The sequence below is a fragment of the Etheostoma cragini genome, chromosome 18, assembly GCF_013103735.1.
Source record: "Etheostoma cragini isolate CJK2018 chromosome 18, CSU_Ecrag_1.0, whole genome shotgun sequence".
NCBI lineage: Eukaryota > Metazoa > Chordata > Actinopteri > Perciformes > Percidae > Etheostoma > Etheostoma cragini.
The window spans coordinates 21,404,964-21,426,011 of record NC_048424.1 but is presented as its reverse complement, the minus strand read 5'-3'; the positions used below and the strand labels follow the sequence as shown (position 1 = coordinate 21,426,011).

Below are 21,048 nucleotides of genomic sequence, written 5' to 3'. Positions count from 1 at the left end.
TCTGTCTCAGAGTTGACAGGAAGATAACTGAGGGACATCTAATTGATCCCCTCCTCCTCTTCTTCTTCTTCTTCTTCTTCTGCTCGCCATCTCATCTCCTCTCTCCAGCGTTAGATCAGAAAGTTTCCTTGACAGTGACAGATTCACTTGGAAACTCCTTGTGAAGGAAGCCGATTCAGATCACATCATTGATCGCACTGGCAAAGACACTGTACTGCAGTTTGATTATTATATCGTTTATCAATACATTTTCTAACAATTCCTGCTGGCTATATTCTGAATCAGGCTAAATCTGCCAGTGTCTAGAAAAAAAGAAGGGTGTCCAGGCTTCATTGCTCTACTATGCCCAAGGTCTGGGATTTGGACAGACTGTATGTTGTATTTTATTATGCTTTCACCACTAATCCATTTAGCTGGAAATCGTCCCTCAATCCATGCGTTGCACCCTGTGTTACTCATGGATCCCTGGAGCTTGTAGCTTAGGCTCTACCCAGCCGAGGTCAAAGGTGTCTCATCAGAGTCGGAAAACACTCACTGCTCCACAGTACGCCTTCAGCAGCATGTTATGCATAAACACACGTACACATGATACTTTAACCGATGCTTTACACACTGATACATTAATCCCATTGAACACCACCACAGGCTCACTCTAGGCTTCTGTGTGGGCAAAAGTGTACACAAATTCTCATGTGACCAAAAAGGGAATCCCTCCCTTGGAAAAATATGCTACTGAGATAGTTACATAAATCATAGACTGTTTCATTTGAATAAATTTTAGAGGCCTAAAGTGGTCAAACTAAACAGGATTTCAGAAGAAATTTTCCGGACCCTAACTTGATAATTATCTTACAACCCTGTACGTACATCTTGTGACCTGGGCCAGTACGACTAAAGCAGCTCACACTCATTTTGGTGTGTGACTAGCAAAGGTCATGAAAGGATGGATTCAGCAATTATTAATGAAAAAAGTTTTTTCACCACTATTATTGCTTTTTCCGACATATTTGTCACTTTTTCAATGTTGTGGGTGCTTTTTTAATGTTTTTTTCCAGTTATTTGATTTTTCTAATTTTGACATTTTCAGCACTTATTTTGAAGGCCCATTTTTGGTCATAAAATAACTGAAAACGGGTCAAATTTAACGCAAGGACAACATCAGGGTCAAACTGTGTGTTCCCTTTTTTGCAAAACAGAAGCAATTAAAAATGTATTTGAATAACATAAAAATAATTTGATAAGACCTCCACGGATTTATTAAAATGGTTCATGCAGCCTTCTTTAACTCATTTAAGATTTATGTGAACAGTGTACTCAAACAGCATATTTTGATATTGAAGTATCCTATAAAAGCGGTCCTTTTGGCATCTTACAATATACCAAAGCACAGATAAAGTTGGATACGGTGAATGATAGGTAGTTTTAGCTACAACAAGGTGTGCATAAAGCTGTGATGATTGGTAGCCCTGACATGTCAGTTACTGCATGAAGGCCTGCTATTGGCTCTCCTGGATGCATTTTGGGTAGATAAAAGTACAGTCCTTCTTTTATAAGACTTGGAATACACTTCATTCAGCAAACCTAGACTTTACTATAAGTTAATTTAGCTTCTTTATGTAAATCTTCTAAATTACTTTACCTACAGGTTGAAGTTTGGGACCATTCCTCGGGCTGTTTCTTAGATATTTCCTACACACCAACCATGCTGTTGTCGTCCCCCAGGTAGAGAATCATTGCATCATTTAATTTTTATTTAATTAATTAATTAACTTTTAATTAAAATCACGGAAATCCTTGAGGTCTCCCTCATTTTCAATGATGCTGAGATAAAAGAAACAAACACATGAAACACAAAAGAAAGAAATAATACTAAAATGATCTGAAATAACTGTTCAGGGTTAGTGAGAGTGTCCATGTTAAGTAACCCATGTGTTGTCCTCCCGGGTCAAAAAGGGACAAAGATTTGACATTTTCGTCCCTTTTTCAAGCTTTTATTTTGTTTTCACTAACACCACTAGTTGTACACTACTTTTTGGAATTTGTGGTCATTAACCCTCATTTATTTAAAATTAAACATAATATTTGAGTGAAAAAGCAACAATTATGAATTATTTTGACTAATGGTTAAGATCAGAGGAACGTACAGATGAGTTTAGTCCGGAATGAAGGTGATCAATTAGATTTGCAAAGAGCGTCGTAAGGAATCCAATCCATTTTTTGTGGTAATTTGATTAAAAAGAAACCCATATTTCAGATACAGACATTTTTAAAGGGGCCAAATTTGACCCGAGCAAAGCAGGAGGGTTAAACATGGAAGGTGGTTGCATGCTTTTGATGCTAGACACTCAACTAAGATTTACCAAACTCAGAGTTCAACTGTGGAACTTGAAGCAAATCAGTGTCAATAATCCTTTCATATTCATAATTTTAATGTTGGGGTAAAAGCAAAGGCTTCTATTCCTTTATGCACACAGGAAAAATCATTTTCAAGTCAGCTTTCATTATTATGTATGGTATGATGGTGTCCACCTATTCAATGAACCCGTCAGTGTACAGCCTTTACTCAGGATGTTGAGATGATCGTTATTAACTACTGTAAGTAACAGGCAGCGGGATGGCCTGAGGAAACAGGTCAGCTCAGAGCCTATTAATCAGGGAAACACTCCATAATACGCTCCCTAAATTATCCTATTCATGTTTGCCTGGACCTCATCTGAAGTTCCACTCATAACATGTCAGGAAATCAGTGAAACTGTTCTGTGACATCCTCCGCTAAGTAATACAGGTGGGTCAACCTGTCAGCTCATCAGCATCAGCGTAGTGATCTGAGGTCAAATACGACTGGGTTCTGGGGTCAGGATGAGTCGTTCTAATTAATAACTGATATCCTAGATATGTGCCTCGGGGACTCTTACTGCCAGGTCCTCACTGTACGTTGGCCCTTAATCAGTGAAATTAACATCTACATCACTTTAATTCATGATTATTCCCAATCAAGGTGCCGGTTCAGATGTGAAATATGGAATCAGACCAGCAGAGAGCAGCAGAGCACAAGCCACGTCCTGCTTCTCCCTCTTGACTACACACAAAACATTGCAACTGGCCCTACACTATAACGTTTTGTTATTATTTATGACTAGGTACAATTACCTTTATGCCTGGCTTCATGATGATCATTTTAAAAAGGCATGTCTACTGTTATGATGATCAAACATTTTTTAAGTTTTAATTGACTTTATGAGAACACTACAACATATTGTATAAAGGACAAGGCTGGTAATATTCAATATTCCATGTTAAGACCAAACAATACATTTATACTAATAAGTATTATTTATGTGCCAAAGCCTGATATATCTAATTGGCATCAACTAATACGTTTATCAGCTTATTCCTCTGTACCATACAGTTATTTTTTTTCCAAAAAGTGTTCAAACAGATTAACGAGCAACACCTTTGCACTGGCCAACATGTTTATTCATTATCATAAACATGGGCACTCTAGTTTCCTGCCATAAATACTAACGCAGATTAATCCGCAGGAGAAAATAGTCCCCAAAGCATTTACTCATGTTTGATTAACGATTGCTAAAAACTACATTGCACAGCTGTTTTAAGAAAATAATGAGCCTTTAAAAAACTGAAACTGTTTATTTCTGAGCTATATTTAAAGATTTAGTGTGAACTAGTGGGCTTGGAGAAGGCAAGGCGATTTTATTTGTATAGCTCTTTTCAGCAGCAATGCAAATCAAAGTGCATTACATGAAACATCAAACACATTATTGTTAAAAAGAATACATATTGTACATATTGTGCAGTACAGTTTATGTGTGAAGTCAAAAAACATTGAGAGATGTAATAACACATTGTTGTTGTTTTTTTAGATGGGTTAAGATTAAACTTTATTGTCCATTCACATGGAATTGGCCTTGAATCACATGCTCCAACAATCACCTGAATAACAAACAACATAAAAACATCTGTAAGGTCACCCTCCAACATTTATCAAAAAAGTCATAACCAAACATCTGACACACCTGTTTTTCCACGGTATTTTTTTGTGATTTGTTGACAATAGGAAAAATATAAAATAACACCAGCATAATTGTTTTTTGATATGTGGCTAGAGCCTGCACTGAGATATTACTGTGTGTGTTTGTGAAGAAAATTCTTGATTTCCATTTGGCTGTCGATAGACATACAATATCAATACATAAAATAATTTGATAAATTACTTAATTTAAAAATTATATACTGTTTATTTTGAAAACAACGTGCTAACTACAGTAAGCATCTTCCTCTTTTTAGTATTTTGGACTAGTTGTTTGTACCACTTCTATCCACTAGGGAGAGATAGAGGATAAGAACCTTAACCGTGCTGCTACCTGAATTGTGTGGGATTATGTTTGCTGTATGTTCATGCACTGTTGTTAAAGATATGATTCCTTGTCTTATACAGTATCACCTACATCAAAGTGGAGGCTGATAAAGACCGGAGACGATACACTGAGCTGTTTTTATCACCCTGCGAATGATTGATGTTTCATTTCACACAAACAGTGGCTTCCGTCTTTGTATATGCAGCAGCTGCAGATGCTTTATTTGATCATTTATTAATAAGCGCTGCATGTTTGGTCCTCAGCGAGACTCTCAAAGGAGGGTCATGAGTAGTCTTTTTGTCCGCTGTCTCAAGGGCTCTCTGATATCATCTTTCTCAGATGGTAATGAATGAGCTTCTGTTTACAAATTGGCCACTGATACAGAATGATACTGCACTTTAGCAGCAGCAGTGGCAGTAGTATAAGTAGTAGTAGTAGTAGTAGTAGTAGTAGAAGTGTGCTAAGTGTGTTTGTTTGTGTGCATCAGTACCCACGCAAGCTTGTTCTCTGCAGCGTGAGTCGTGACAGAGAGATTAACCGAGTAGAGATGGTGCCTGGGATTTGCCCCCTCAAAAAGAGGGAAGAGAGAGGGGGGATGGTGTGATGGGGATGGAGAAAGATAATATTTGTGGTGTAAGACATTAGAGCATGTCAGCAAACAGTCTAAAAACATAATTTCTATGTGGTCGTGTTCTGGCAGGACTGAGAGTAGAGAGGGGGTGTGTTGGGTAGGCGTTGTACTGCTGTGTGTGTGTGTGTGTGTGTGTGTGTGTGTGTGTAAGTAAGAGAGATAGAGATAGTGGGTATGTGGTTCTGTAGGTGATGAGCTTTCATGTGTAACTAAAGACTCACGACTGGGAGGAGTCACACATCTGCCTTTGTTGTCGTGCATGTTTGTATTTCTTTTTTTTAAAATAATCAGGACTGAGAGCTAAAGGTCCAATATGTAATATATTTACTGTAATAAATCTAAAAATGACCCCAATGCGTCATCAGATATTAGGAAACATGCCAAGTTGAAATACTATCTTTTCTGAAAACAATGCTAATGCCAGTATGTTCTCCTTTTGTAATTTCCGTGACGGATTGTCTGTTTGTGTTTTGGCCTGTGTGTTGTTATCAACTGGCCAGTTGGACAGCCAGGCCGGGTTGCCAGATCTACCTGTAAAAACACAAAGCCAGCGCGCTACAGCTGGAACGTTGTTACAGCCATGAAGGAAGCAAACCAACGGACGGGATCACGGAGATAGATTCTACCCGACCTGAGAAAACTCGCACTGCAGTAACTATTTTAAACATTAGCTGTCAGTATTACATATTGCACTTTTAAGAGTGTGGGTGTTGAGTAGGCATTGTATTGTATTGTGTGTGTGTGTTTGTGTGTGTGTGTGTGTGTGTGTGTGTCGAAGAAGTAGCGGAGAATATTCACATACCCAACATCGCTGCATTTAAACAGTTTACGTTTCAACCAACCAATTCAGTCCAATTTGGAGTGCCTGTTCTCCACCAGTTCAGTGACTTTCGGAAACTGACAATCCAACGTTTACACCCCCCTAACGCCGTGATTGGTCAGCTGGTGTGTGGAGGTGAGAAAGGAGCCAGGGTGAATGCTTCCATAAGGAAGGGTTCAGTTAAAACAGTTAAAAGTGTGAAGTGTTATATTTTTGGCAGATCCTTGACCAAAAAACAGTTGAGGTCCAACATCACATGAAACAGCAGTGGAGAGAAGCAGAGCCGCTCCTCCTCCTCCTCCTCCTCCAGCCCCTCAGCTGTCCCGGGACCCTGCTGGCCAGTGAAGCGTAGCTTCCATACCAGGGTTCTAGCTAGGAGTCACAGGAAGGGCAAGCTCATTAATTATCTCTCCACCCGTCCTCCCTCCATCCTCCCATCACACCCTCCCTTCATTACCAGCAAGGTTAATCCCCCCTTATCTCCCAAAGAGCCTCATTTTTCATGGCTCCCTTTCTACGACACTTCCTACCCCCCTTCCCTCGTCACCCCTTCTCCATCCTTTTCTGTATATGTTTCCTCTTTCTCTTCCTTCAATGCTGCTTTCAGAGTGTCCTCTTCTGCTTTTCTGTTGCTAGCTTTACATCACACTGACTAGATGTTTTTGTCACTCCTCCCACACATACTTTCTATTTCCTCTGCTCTTCTTCCATCTATTATCTTCCCATTTTCCTCTCCTCGCCTCTCCTCTCCTCTCCTCTCCTCTCCTCTCCTCTCCTGTGCTTACCTTGAACAGGCCGTAGTAAGTGGACAGAGTAGATCTATTACAGCTTATCACTAAAAGACAGGCCAACGCTGCTCGCCGGTGAAATATGGCTGCTGTCACAGCCGCCACTGAACATGACCCGTGTACAGAGCTCGCAGAGCTGTAAGGACAGGAGGAAGAAGGGAGAGGAGGAAGGGGGGGGTACAGAAGCCAGTATCAGTCCCCTAATTCTAAATTAATGGAAAGATTTTCAGGCTTGATGCTGACCATTTGACAGTGATTTGGCACACAATTAACCTTGTTTCCCGCTCCCTTCTGCACTCTCATCATCTCCTCGGTTTCATTCGCCGCCTTGTTTTCTCCGGCTCTCTCTAGCCCCTGTACCTGTCACGCTCATTGACACAGTCTTATTGATTATGAACCAACTGGCAATGACGATGTTTTATTAGATAAATGACACTCCCTACTGTTGTATGCCAATTGAATCAGCTTGGAATCACCGACATCCACGTAGCGTAACATGATGTGACTTGGCCTCATTTTAGGTTTCACACAAAGCGCGCCATTCACAAATTCACAGCACGGGTCAGAGGACGTGTACGGATTAAAGTTCCAGCAGTAGTGTGTATTTTTAACAGTTGTATTTGCATCGGTTAACAACATTAATGTGACATGAACATTATTTTGGAGGAAAATGTAGCTTAACAACATGAAAAGCAGACCTGTGTGAGTTTTTTCACGAGAGTATGATTTTTTAATGTCAGCCCAGGCCTGCCTTATGCTCTGCAACATCTGTCCAAGGCACGACAGATTTCCACTGACCAACCTGTTCAAAGGACCATTCGTCTTGCAGCCTCCGCCTCTCAGCTAGACTTTACTCGCTGCTTTTATAGGCCGTTTCACCTTGGGTTCCAGGTCACGGCACCAAACAGCCTATAGCTCTCAAACGGAGGAGAGCAACTGGAGTGTTAGAGAGGGAGGGGGAGGTTTACCAAGGAATAAAATAGAAGGGTGAGATTGTGTGCATATGAAACAGCCTTATTAATAATAAAGGCTTGTGCAGTGACTTTATTTTAGTCTGAAACAACTGCACTCAGCTAGTAGCCATATTGTTTAAAACGTAATTATGGGCAAGCTGTTGGCAGAATGTCATTAAAGGCAGTTACATAAAAATAAAGTTAACACTATTAACACTAATACAGTTGTTTGTATTAGTGTAAATTGGTAAAAAACTATAGTACTTGTATATATATATATATATATATATATATATATATATAAACTACTAGAAATACATATCAAAACAAAAGTAGCTAAATTAGGCTGTTTGTTATTATTATCAATGTTATTATTATTAATTATTATTATTTTAGCAGATACGTATTCGGTCATTATTCAGAGTATAGGGCAAATTGAAGATGGTGCGATATGGAAAATCAGGAAATTACCAAAGTCATTTAAGGTCCCATGGCATTATAATTTCACTTTATTAGATTTTTTAACATTAACGTGAGTTCCCCCAGTGGCTAGAAATGGTGATAGGTGTAAACCGAGCCCTGGGTATCCTGCTCTGCCTTTGAGAAAATGAAAGCTCAGGTGGGCCAATCTAGAATCTTTCTCTTTGTGAGATCATAAGGGGCAAGGTTACCTCCCATTTCTCTGTTTTGCCCGCCCAAAGAATTTGGCCCCCTCTTGAGAGAGGGACATCAAGGCTTTCAAACAAGCAAAGTCGCAGCTGGTCGAGGCCACACGCCCCCAGCCTCCACCTTGCGCCCCCCCCAACAAAAAGAAAAAAGAAAAACTAGAGACTCAGAAATGGCACATCCTTAAGAAAGCTCATTGTGGGACTGCTCTAGTGGCTGGAATTCTGCCTCAAGGCTTTGGGAAAGAGACTTCAGATACAGTATTAGGGACCACTAAGGTCTATATAAAGAGACTTCAGATACAGTATTAGGGGACCACTAAGGTTAATATAAAAGAGACTTCAGATACAGTATTAGGGGACCACTAAGGCCTATATAAAAGAGACTTCAGATACAGTATTAGTGGACCACTCAGGTCTATATAAAAGAGACTTCAGATACAGTATTAGTGGACCACTAAGGTCTATATAAAAGAGACTTCAGATACAGTATTAGTGGACCACTAAGGTCTATATAAAAGAGACTTCAGATACAGTATTAGTGGACCACTAAGGTCTATATAAAAGAGACTTCAGATATAGTATTAGGGGACCACTAAGGCCTATATAAAAGAGACTTCAGATACAGTATTAGGGGACCACTAACGTCTACATAAAAGAGACTTAAGATACAGTATTGGGGGACCACTAAGGTCTATATAAAAGACACTTCAGATACAATATTAGGGGAGAACTAAGGTCTATATAAAAGTGTCCAAAGAGAACCATGTCATGGGATCTTTAATATTTATCCTCCAGGGGGATGTACAAATGTTTATGGCAGCAGCGGGCATGGCTGAAATTGTGAAACAATATGGAACCATCAGGCGGTAGGGGAGATTTGATTTCACTGATGAGTCAACACCTCTATCAGAAAGGTATTTTGGGGGTCAAAATTCAGACCTTATTCTATGGGGAAAAAGAACAAGAAAGTGTTCTTAATAATAGGCAATAATACTTTGAGCCACATAGATACATGAGATGAGAGGAAGGCTGAGTATTTGCAGTCACTGTAGCAGGTAGCTAAGATGTCAGCACAATTTTTGAGAGTTGATGATTATCCCAGCTTTTCTGACACAAGTACATGTGACATGGACAAACTACAGCGGAGACAAGTATGACAGTTATGTGACAGACAGCAAGGCATGAGCGCTGTCAAAGAATGTCAAAGAACTTGCTGATGTTACATTGACCGGGTCTAAGAGTAAGGGTCACCAAACACCTTCGGAGGTAGAAAAGACCACCAAGTATACATGGGAATAATACAATGGGTTTACTACTGCCAGCTTTCTCAAAATTAAAATGAGGATTTTATTTCTAAAGTAAAAATAGAAAAGTACAATATGGTTAGATTAGTTCATCATAACATCACATACCCTATTGCAATGGATCCATAGTGCCTCACATGGTGATGAGTGTGTGCGGTACATTTCTAGAAATGGCTGCCCCAGTGGGAAATAAACAGCTGTCACTGTGGAACAGCCATGCTGAGTTCCAGTTAGTCAGTTCAGCTTCATTGTACTCCATGAATGCTACAGCTTTAACAAACCCCATCATTTTATGATATTCTAGGGAATATAATTTTTTGAATTTCAAGGAATTTGCGCAGGCTTGTGAAAGCCACATACGTTTTTAATTGACAGGTGGGTGGAAAATGTGTGTGGATAATGAGCTGACAACTGACTGAGACCACAAAAAAACATCAGGGTGCACATACACCTCAAGCATGAGGGGCACTTTCCTGATGTACACGGAAAGTAGTGATGTAAAAGCACACGGATTAGTTAAACAACTGTGACTGAGGCTAGTTAGAGGCTATAATCTAAGGACAGCATCCCCAAAACACAGTTACATATACAAAAATAAAGTTTTTCAGTTTAGTTTATTCAAACCAAAAAGCTCTCAAAGAAATGATGTAAGAATTATTCAAACAATAACTCCAACAACTCTGCCGCCTCTCAGCGCTCAGCAGCCACGCAACATGCTTCTATTGTTCAAATGTAGCTGTTCCAGTGATGTCCAAGTAGTAGAGAGACAGGTAGATAAAAACGTTGTCTCTCGTGATTTTCCCTCTATGGTGAATCCTCACAGTCCACACCACAAAAACAGCAATACGTGTCGCGCGCACATCATGCATGCGCACATTGTGTATTTCAGCGAGTCCTGCTGTAGCACCAGTTCCCCGTGACTCACGACACATCCGTGTAAAGGGCTTAACACAAGGTAGGAGGGGATAATAAGCAGCACCCCTGATGTTTAAGCTGCCTATGCTTTGAAGCAGATGTGAGCATGTGTGTGTTAAGTCTCTCTCTCCCTCTCTCTCCTCTCACGTCGTTTGTGTGTGCGAGCGCATGCTGGTGTGCTCATGCAACTTACAAGTGCTAAACCAAACGTCACGACTATTAATGTATCCTGATCAGCCCACTGAAAATTAAGCTAATCTGTTGTGAGAGAAATGGAGCAGGAATTAGCTCATGCAATCTTCCACTGGTTTCCTTTTAGCATCTGAGGTATCCCGCCATTTATCCCCATGCATTTTCAAGCTGCATCTCAACTCGCAACAACTAGTGGTTGTGAAGACTGATGCCTGCACTTCTTGTAGATGACAATACCGGCGTTCATTTATTGCAAGTGATGATTAAATTCATACTTGTCACAAAGCCCTGATACACATGAATTGAAATTCCAGCCTGAAAATTGACATGTTTTTAGTTGAAGTTGATTAAACAGGAATTTCAATTCATCCCATTCAGCTTTCAGCCAGGAATGATTAACTGAAATGGAAATGTACTGCAACCCAATGTATCAGGGCTACCTTCATTAAACTCTCAGGCAGCAGACTCTCTGGTATGTAAAGTGTAAATGTGTTTGTTCTTCTTGTAGACCATTGTTCGAGGGAACCGGCCACCCAAAGATGCTTCCATCAACGGCCTGTTGGAGGATTTTGACAACATCTCAGTAACGCGCTCCAACTCCCTGCGTAAAGAGAGCCCACCAGGACCCCACCAAGCTGGAACCAGCTCCAGACCCTCCGGCAGTGGTCATCCCAACGCCCCGGAGGAGAATGGATTCAATCATTACTATTCCCGCTACTCCTGTGACCTTGACGCCTCCAGTAGGGACTTCTCTCTTGATACCAGCAAGCCAAGCTTGTCTATAGATGGGGACTGGGCAGTTGGGAGGCACTATCGATTCACCAAGCAGAATGGTCACTCGTACCCAATACGCAGTCCCTTCTACCCGGACGCCATGCCCCAAAAATCAGACTATGGCAAGCTTCCCCCGGACTACCACACTTACTTGGAGAGCAAAGGACGCTCAGCCGACGAGGTGGCCTCCACGGTGGGCAGTGGTGTGGGCTCCAGCGGCTACTATCGGGCGTCTGTGGGTGGCTCGTCCAGCCAGGACTACCGGGACACTTCAGTAGGCACTCCATCTCGTGCCTCGCTACACAGTGAGCAGATTAACTACCCAGATAGTGAGTGGAGCTACGGCGGCCTTCGGGACGAATACGAAAAGCGACCCAAGAGTTCCTATGTGACGCAGACCAGCCCCACGCCGGCTATAAGACAGCGATCTCGGTCAGGCTCTGGACTGCAGGAGCCAAATGTCCCTTATGCAGCCAGCAGGGCTTTTAAGAACCCTCCACAGGCCCACCCGTACAGCTCCTACACTTACCCTCGCCTCTCGGAGAGCCTCACTAACTCACAGACCTTAACCAAGGTAATTTAAACCAAAACACAAAAACGCATTGCATTCTAGTAATTTCTTATAAAAAAGTGTTAATCTATGAAGATAATTGTAAAAGTGACTTTGACAGTGTTTAGTCTAAACTGAAGGGTAAATTGTATAAGCTACCAAATGGCTACAGTGGCTGTCCAGCACTCCTGACAAGCCTGTAGAAACATTTCAGAAAAAATTACACAGATGAATCCACACATTTAGTCCAACCTCCCATCTATCTGCAATCTCTTTCAAATATTCAGTCCTCTTTCTTTCTCTCTCTCTCTCCATATTTTTCTATTTCTCATTCTCGCTCTACGGTATACATTTTTCTGGCCCTTCCTGTCAAATATTGTCAGCTGTTACTCTTCTTTTCCCTGAAGGAGGCAGGGGCTGCAACATACAGAATTGCCCCTCTTCAGAAGCCACTGTCTCTGCACACAGATCAATTAATGCTCCCACTGACCATCGACCAGAAAGCTCTGAATTACACAAAGAGAACTAGACTAGACAAAGAGAGGCACAAAGGAATGTAGAGAACAAAGAAAGAAGTAAAATGCAATGGCATTGCTGTAAGAGAGTGGGAAAGAAAATGAGAATACTAAAATTAGAGGAAGTCAAAGTAGACTGAAACTGATTTAGATAGTAATTGTGTTTTTATTATGATCAAATTATATAAAACCTAAAATTTCAAAAACCTCAAAGAAAAAGAAGAACATCATACAAAATATAAAATATTTTTCTAAAATATAAAATATACGTTAAATACTGTTACAAACAAAGAGAGGCTTAAATTGGACTAACAAAACTTTGTTGATAAAATTTGTGCAGAACTGTTTTTTATAAAGGCAAACATTGCAACACAAAAATATATACTTTGATTACAACAACAACAATAATGATGATACTAGCTTGGTGCGTCAAAAGAACAAAACAATGTTGCTGTTATGATGGCAATTAAATATCTAGTAGGCAAACTTCAGGTCAAGTTAACTGTGTTAGATTGGTAACAGTTACACAGCTGTGTGTCATCTGCATAGAAGTTGTGTTCTGTATGTAGAGAATTATCTAGACACGGATATTAATTGTAACCATCAATACAATCTCGTATCATGGGTGCTCTTAATCAAAGATGTCACCAGAAAACAACAGATTCTGCAGATAAGAACCTCAAAGATGATAAAAGGGCCAAATATTAGGTTAGATCATACTCAGCAGATAGCCAGTAAAATACTATTGACATGAGAAAATAATGTGCAGTAAATATAAAAGTTCCAGTTTGATTGTTATTGTCCAGCAACATGACTTGCTGTTAATGTCATGTTTCACAGCTATAGCTTCCCATTGTGTGTGAAACACCTGCAGTGTAAGTATGCTGGCACTGGGAGAGCGTGATGCAGCCTGCGATGTGCTCCAGTGGAGCAGTGGGAGAGATACTCGAGAGATTCTTCCACGCAAAGACTCCACAGACAAGAGCAAACTAATCTTCCATGCATAAGTGGCTGTGTAATGTAACCATATGTTACATTACATATAATATTACATATGTTCCAGTATTATTTTCTCATGGGGATTCTTCGATACTATATAATGATATTGTGCAGAACTGTGTTAGATACAGTAAAATATGCTAGAATAGGTTAAATGCAAGCAGCGTTAGGTTGCAAAAACACTGGTCACTCTATAAGGTGTTCTCCATATAATTTATTTGTATATTCTTAATATCATTCTCTAAAGAATCCAGTGCCCTATTAGGCCCATTGTAGAGGGTCCACCATCCCTCCTTAAAACACAGTGAGACCAGTAACTGAAAGGAAGCTAAGTTCGCTGATGTAGATCCCAGGGTGCCTTGATGAAAAACCATTTAACCTGCATGCTTCAGTAAATAACCACTTATAGAAAAACAGCCACAGAGAGTGCAAGGGAAGCAGGATTGGCTTGATGCAGGGGAAGGTCATTTTTCTTACATATTGTTTCTTATTACCACTTTCAGAGTCGTGCTTGAGGAGGCACATTTGCTCTCCTGGAAATGTACAGTATGTGAAGGGAATGTAAAGATTTAACAGGATGCAGCTTGTATAATGATCCAAAAATCCTAAAATACTAAAAGATATAATCTCCATCAGACTATATAAGGTTTATTGTTAATATTTGATGTTCTATGCAGTGTTTTGTCAAATCCTAAATAAAATAGAATATAGGCCATAGTGAAAAGTGGGCTGAGGAATCAATGCGCCCTAATTTGTCTTGTGATGTTTGGAGATTCTGCAGCAGTGGTATGAATAAAAAGAAAAAACACGGAGTCATCTGGCAGCTTAAGAATTACTATTCTTCTCGGCTCATGGACCTTGTAACAAACCCGCCCCTCTCTATCTCCTCTCTCATTCTCTTCCTTTTCTTCTCTTTCCCTCATTCAGCCCACTCACACCACTGAAGTAAATCCTTCTTTTTGCCTGCTGTTGGGAGCCGGTGGGGATGTAACAGTAGACAGCACGGAGACTTGGCCACACACAGACACACAGAGCCAAACACACATGCACACACACACACGCTCTCTGTCTTCCTTCCTCTCTCTTTTCTCTCACTCTCTCTCTGTTTTGTGGCGAGCACGAGCTCAGTGCAGCAGCTCTCGGTGACAAATTGATGTTGCAGCACTTTCCCTTTCTGCAGCCTTAGCATAAAACTGGCCGAACGATGTTCCACCGCGGAATTCAATTTCACAGTTGAGTTAGGTTGTTGATTACCCTGCCAAACTCAGATTAATGCACGTTTAACCAACATGGATCAGGAGACCCCTGGCTGACAGCCAGCCAGCAGTGCCGGTCAAAGATAGGGGGGCATGAGACTGTCCCAGCAGCCCCCCCACAACTGGCTGAGAGTGATTGATTAAAAGAGTTCGCACCATGTAATTATACACCATCCCAACACATCAGGACTACTCCTCCTGCCCTGTGTGTGTGTGTGTGTTTCTGTGTAGGTGTAAAGAGAAAGAGTGATAGGCACAGAGAGAGAAACAAATAAAAGAGGAGTTTTTTTAATTAGTCTGTCAGTCATGCTGGTTGAAGCATATTTTTGGGAGGTGTGGTAAAGGTAATTTAATTTAACCTCTGCAGGGGGGAGGCAGCTTGATCCACCTCTGTCTGTTTATTCTGAATAGTCCACCCTGCACTATTGATATCTAGCAATTAGACTATTATCTTTTGTTGTTGTTGGAAGTTACATTTAAACAAAATACCATACTTTCTTTTTATGCATGTTGAAGCCCTTTCATTTCTCTGCTGTTATGTTAAGTGTTAATGTGAGTGGTTAGCCCCTGAACATGCCAAATTGATTTCATCACTTCAACCAAGCCAAATTTATATTTTTTAAATGACTTTTCTCTGGCAATCCATAATACTCTACATTATACATGTCAATAAGGATTGAATACCACCAGCATTTACCACTATTTAGTTTTTTATTAGCTACATTATGTACATAGTACATAGATATAACACGCTTTTTATGTGTAGGTCAGGCCTATTATGAGTCAGACCAGTTTAGCTGAGTCATACAACTGAGCTTTTAATAGTTCTATCGTGGTTAAGCTGTGTGTGTGTGTGTGTGTGTGTGTGTGTGTGTGCTTCATGCTTCATGCTCCAGCCCTGCTTTAAAGGAGACTCCACTGTTTCTAGGATCTTAAAGTTGTTTCTGAATCTTCTCCATGATCATAAATGACCTGTAACAGCATGTTAAGAATGCTGTTTTTCCGTAGTTTTTATTATTTTCTTTACCTGGGTTTGTTTTTTCCCGCAAAGTCACAAAATTGTTCATGGCAGGTAGATGCGTTACAGTCACACTTTCTGACAGGTCACAGCAAACACCGGAAACGCCTGTGATGTTGTATCCAGCCAGGTAAAGGGTAGCAGGAGATTTCTTTATACAGGCCTGATTGAATTTACTTTTATTTTAGAAGTTACGGCTGATACTGGGGCTGGGCCATCACAGAATCAAAGGAAATTAAATAAAGAACTAAAAACTAAAACGTAAAGACAGACGACAGGCAAAACCCGAGTCAGTCTGGGTTGAGCTTGTAACAGAGACAATTACGGGATTAAAAATGATTCAAAACCAACTCTGAAGTGGCCCTCAGGTTAGTAATATGTCTATTTCATTCAGAATATTAGGTCCCCCTTCCATTCCATAATGCCCGGTTAATATTTTCCTTCCAGTCTCTGTTTGTGCTGGCCTCTTCACTTGTCCCCCTGTACTCATGTAAAGTGTCTGTGGGTTTCATGAAATGTGCTATATTAATCTAAATTATTATGACATTGGTTGTACAAACTCTTAATGCTTTGGCTTGTGACACAGTGACAGTAATACCCGGTTTAGCTCCCGTAACATCCAAAGTAGGCTAAGTTACTGTATAAAACACTTGAAATGCAACCATGCACCTGTAACACATTCTCTTATTGTAAGTTAAGGATTTTCAGTCCGAGCAAAACATTCATCACAACTATATGGTTAGCGCTAACACTAACTCAGTAATCTACAGTGGGCATTAAAGCACTATAAAGAAAAGACCTTTGCAACAGCAGGTGTGGTAAAAAACACTACCGCTTTTGTCCAAAGCGGCCGCTAGAATCAACACAAACTGGAACTTACATTAAGCCACTTTACTTTAAGGAAGAGGTGTGTGCCAGATCTGGATGCTCCCTGGACTCTTGGTTGATGAATGGAGTAGTTGAGGAGCATTGTGGGGTGCTAATGATAAAATATGGTCCCTGTCCTGTGGACTAAATGTCCTCTGTTAGGTTTGTCAAGGGCTAATGTACCTGCAGACATCCCTGGAAGTAGAGCTGTTTTTTAATGTCTCCGGACAGTGTGTGGCCATGCATTTACATGCATACGGTACAGTATACAGTATACAGTATTCACAAGTTCAGCGCCTGTGTAAGTGGACAGTGTTGTTGGGGGTTTTAGTGGCTCAGTCAGTCAAGCTGACCGCAGGGTCGCCGGTTCAAGACCCTGCATGGACCAAGTATGGCAGCCTCCTCGGCACTGCCAAACCAAATCCTGTGAGGCTCCCTAATATATTATATGATATAGCATAGGTCCGCAGTGAAAACCGAGTGAAAAAACATCTACGGTGAATAAAAATATAATTATATAATATATCTAATAAAGTATACTTTATTCTTCTTCTGAAATTGGTGGATCAAACACCAATCAAATAACCTTGACCTTGTGCTCTCTCTTCCAGGGGGACTACGAGCGTCCTGCACGGGACGGCAGTCCTCAGGTTACCAGCGGTGACACCTATCCCCGGGGGCCTCTTAAGCAACCTCAGAGCCACATCAAACCACCTGGCTACCCGCCGGCACACCTGCCCTACCCTCCTGTCTTTCACCATTACAAACCTTCACCCTACCATCATCCCCCCTCCCAGCCCAGCCCGCCGTACACCCCTCAGGTACAGGACGTTCATTATGTTCCCTTCTACATGTGACGATAAACATTTGAGACACGCTCCTATCAGGCTTTTTAAGGCCCATGCACTTATAATCGTTTTAATGTAATTTGAATGGGATTACTCCTTCTTAAAACTGTTCTTCCTGATAAAACATGATTGTCACTTCCCGGTTAAACCATCTATCTCCATATTTGGTGTCTTAAAGTTATTTAACAGAAACATAAATATTGGTTACCTTTATGATTTGACAAAATAATTCTGTGTCTTAAGCCAAATAAACCATAGGGAAAAAATAATGAATGTCTGAAATGTCTGGAAACGTGCATAAAAACATGACATTTAGGAGATTAATTATTTTCACAAGGCATTGATGATTGTGCTATAGATTAGTGTAGAATAATGCATATTATGTTGCTTTGGAAGTCGCTGTGGTTTAGTTGAATGGGTGTTTGCTGTAAGAATTTGACAAACCCAACTAGACCATGACCAGTCAAGATTAATTCCATTGTCAGCTCAAAGGTCCCTTTAACAAAACAGGGGACATTTTCCTAACTATAATTCTTTATTCTAGGAATAAATTAATTCTATTTTATAGCCTCTTTCTTTTTTTCTGTCACTCTGTACGTCTGTGTCTGTTTTAAACACAGGGAGCCTACTCGCAGCCTTCATCACCCTACATCCCCCCAGGGGCCTACCCGCCTCCTTCCTGGGGATCCAGCTCCGACACTCAACCCTCTAGAGTCTCTCATGAGCAGTTCAGAGCTGCACTTCAACTTGTGGTCAACCCAGGTGAGAAATGGACAATACAAAGGGACACTGCCTTACATAAACATTCTGTTTTTTTTTGCATTAAAATTGAGCTTTGTTTGTGTTTGCCTAAAGGCGACCCTCGGGAATACCTGGACAGCTTTATCAAAATCGGCGAGGGCTCCACAGGCATCGTGTGCATCGCCAGCGAGAAACACAGCGGCAAGCAGGTGGCTGTGAAGAAAATGGACCTCAGGAAACAGCAGAGGAGAGAGCTGCTCTTTAATGAGGTGTGAAAGTCTGACAGAGATAGGGCGTAACTGCAGTACGCCTCAAGCATGCTCACACCTAAAGCTGCACATTTTACCACTGACTATCATCCCTGGGTGCTAAAGTTTACACAACAACACAGTTACTGCAGGTCTGGTTTTGTATGTTTTGCATGTAAGAATTAGTAGAGTATTTATGTATTTAGAGGCTTGATGTTGAACGCTCTACTGCTACTGTAGGGGAATTTACACGACATGCCCACCATCCACTATCGTTTTGCTGATTGCTGATAGCTCAAACAAGCAGCAGCAGAGAAGAAACGGTTTTAAATAGCATCATTAAACATGACTCATTTGGTGCCAAATACTTTAGATAAAAATAAATTCCACCATCCCCCAGCAAACAGAAGCTTGCTCTATTTCCTTAGCATATATTCATGGCAATCAAACCCATAACCCTTGCACTGATTCTATTCTGTGTGTGTGTTTGTGTGTGTGTGCGTGTGTGTTTGTAATAGAGAGAGAGAGAGAGAGAGAGAGAGAGAATGCATGTACTGTATGTATGTATGTATGTATGTGTGTACAGTGAACACAGATGTGAAGCAGTGGGTGTTTAGTTGGAAACTAATTTGCTTCGTGTAATCCCATTAATTTCTGAAAGTAATCCTTTTATAGTTAAGCCTTCAGAACATGTTCACATTAGACAACGGGAAGTTCAATTAATAGATAATTAAAATGACATATCTAACTTTATTTAAATGGTTTTAACAGAATATATAGAGTGTTTTGTTGTAGTATGTTTTATGTTCTATATACACATACAGTACTTATACCGAGGTTTGTGATAGCTCTGTGTCATGTATTGTAAACCAATACCAACAAAAACATATTTTAAATGAGTAAATACATCATCAAAGTCATTTCCTTCTCTCTGCCTGTCTGTCTGTCTGTCTGTCTGCCTGCCTGTCTGTCTGTGTTTTAGGTGGTGATCATGAGGGACTACCATCACGAGAACGTAGTGGACATGTACAACAGCTACCTGGTGGGAGACGAGCTGTGGGTTGTCATGGAGTTTCTTGAGGGCGGGGCACTCACTGACATTGTGACTCACACCAGGTAACCTCTCTTGAATATGGAAATACAATAGTCAAAAACAGAGTAACAGTACAGAAGTGAAAGAGATACAAGACAAGGACCAGACCTGCAAGCAGGTAAACCGGGGTCCTAGCACCCTGAAACAACTCAGAACCAATCAAAATATCTTCTCAATAAGGATAATGATTTAGTTTACTTAATCTTTTCTAGTAAAAACAACCTACTCTTAAAGACTAGTACTATACTGAATCTGAGGTTGACATGGTGCATTGGCACATATTGTATGGCGTTTAAAGTTCTAAAATATAACTGGCAGACAAGACTCTAAAATCGCATGTCAATCAGTGGATGGATGCCAGAGTAAGAGCATCCGTACCAAAAAATATGCATATTTGCTTTGTTCCTGAAATGCACTGTAGACAGGAAGATCAAAACCACACACACTTATTTAAGTTGAAATTTCAGAATAAAAAAGCTCCAAAAGTCATTTCATTTGCTCCACATCAGAAACTTGACAAGACAACCGAGAAACAAGCAGATGGGTTGTAAAAGTGGTGCGTTTGATAGTTTTAAGAGCATTGTTCTCCAACTTTTCCTAATCGCTTCTCTGTTGTGGTCGTGTTTCTGAGCTGCTGTCTCATTGTTTTAAGCTTACTTTGTGCTTCGTGTTTAATTGCAGTCATTTGCGCGAAGTGTCAGCATTAGTGTTGTGCGGTGTCGGATGCTAATAACACGCTTTGGTGAGGCTGAGCACCGCTTCTCTCCCACACAGATGTTTGCCCGTTTGTGTGTGTGTGTGTGTGTGTGCGTGAGAGAGTTTAAATAAACAGAAGGGTTTTTAAAAGTACTAATGGAAATCTCAGTAAAGAGGATATTATTTGGCACCCTTGTTTTCTCTTTTAATCACCCCTTTTCCCTGTTTCAGTTTGTTGAATTCTAAGTATTATACGTTTTTTGTGTATTATTTTAATATTTTAATTGATATTCTTGCAATTATAATCAGTCTGAACAAAGACACAAAGAAAGAGGCAAAGTTAGTAAAGTAAGTTACTTGATTTAATTATCAGGAATTGTATATATCCAAGGTGATGATATATAGAGAATGTTCCAGTGTGTTTTTTCTCAGTAATTACAGCCGTATTTGTTCAGGTGAATGCTTTGTTCTATTTCTGTTAAGCCTTTTGTTGTAGAAACAACTGCTGCCTACCTTGCAATGTGCAAGCCTCATCAGCTCGCTGGGTTGTTGGAAAAAAAAAAACTCTCACACACACACACACACACACACACACTAACCAATCTTACACACATACAAAAGCGAGTCAGCAGTGGCAGACTGGGCGTCTTCCAGAACTATTTCAATTGCTTTCAGATTTAAATTATACTTAAGATTACTATAGAGTTTGTTGATGAGCTGTTCTTCATAAGGATTGTGTGTGTGTGTGTGTGTGTGTGTGTGTGTGTGTGTGTGTGTGTGTGTGTGTGTGTGT

General features: G+C 40.6%; 1 protein-coding gene across 4 annotated transcripts in view; it reads left to right on the top strand.

Moving 5' to 3' along the window:
• The window catches only part of pak7 (p21 protein (Cdc42/Rac)-activated kinase 7), a 72,025-nt gene that overhangs the window by 46,100 nt on the left and 4,877 nt on the right, over window positions 1–21,048 (top strand). For all 4 annotated transcript variants that reach the window (XM_034900862.1, XM_034900860.1, XM_034900861.1 and 1 more), the window contains 5 exons: window positions 11,159–11,998; window positions 17,241–17,450; window positions 18,098–18,239; window positions 18,333–18,487; window positions 19,449–19,582. In XM_034900862.1, coding sequence (XP_034756753.1) covers window positions 11,159–11,998; window positions 17,241–17,450; window positions 18,098–18,239; window positions 18,333–18,487; window positions 19,449–19,582 — 1,481 coding nt within the window. The remainder of the gene's footprint in view (window positions 1–11,158; window positions 11,999–17,240; window positions 17,451–18,097; window positions 18,240–18,332; window positions 18,488–19,448; window positions 19,583–21,048) is intronic.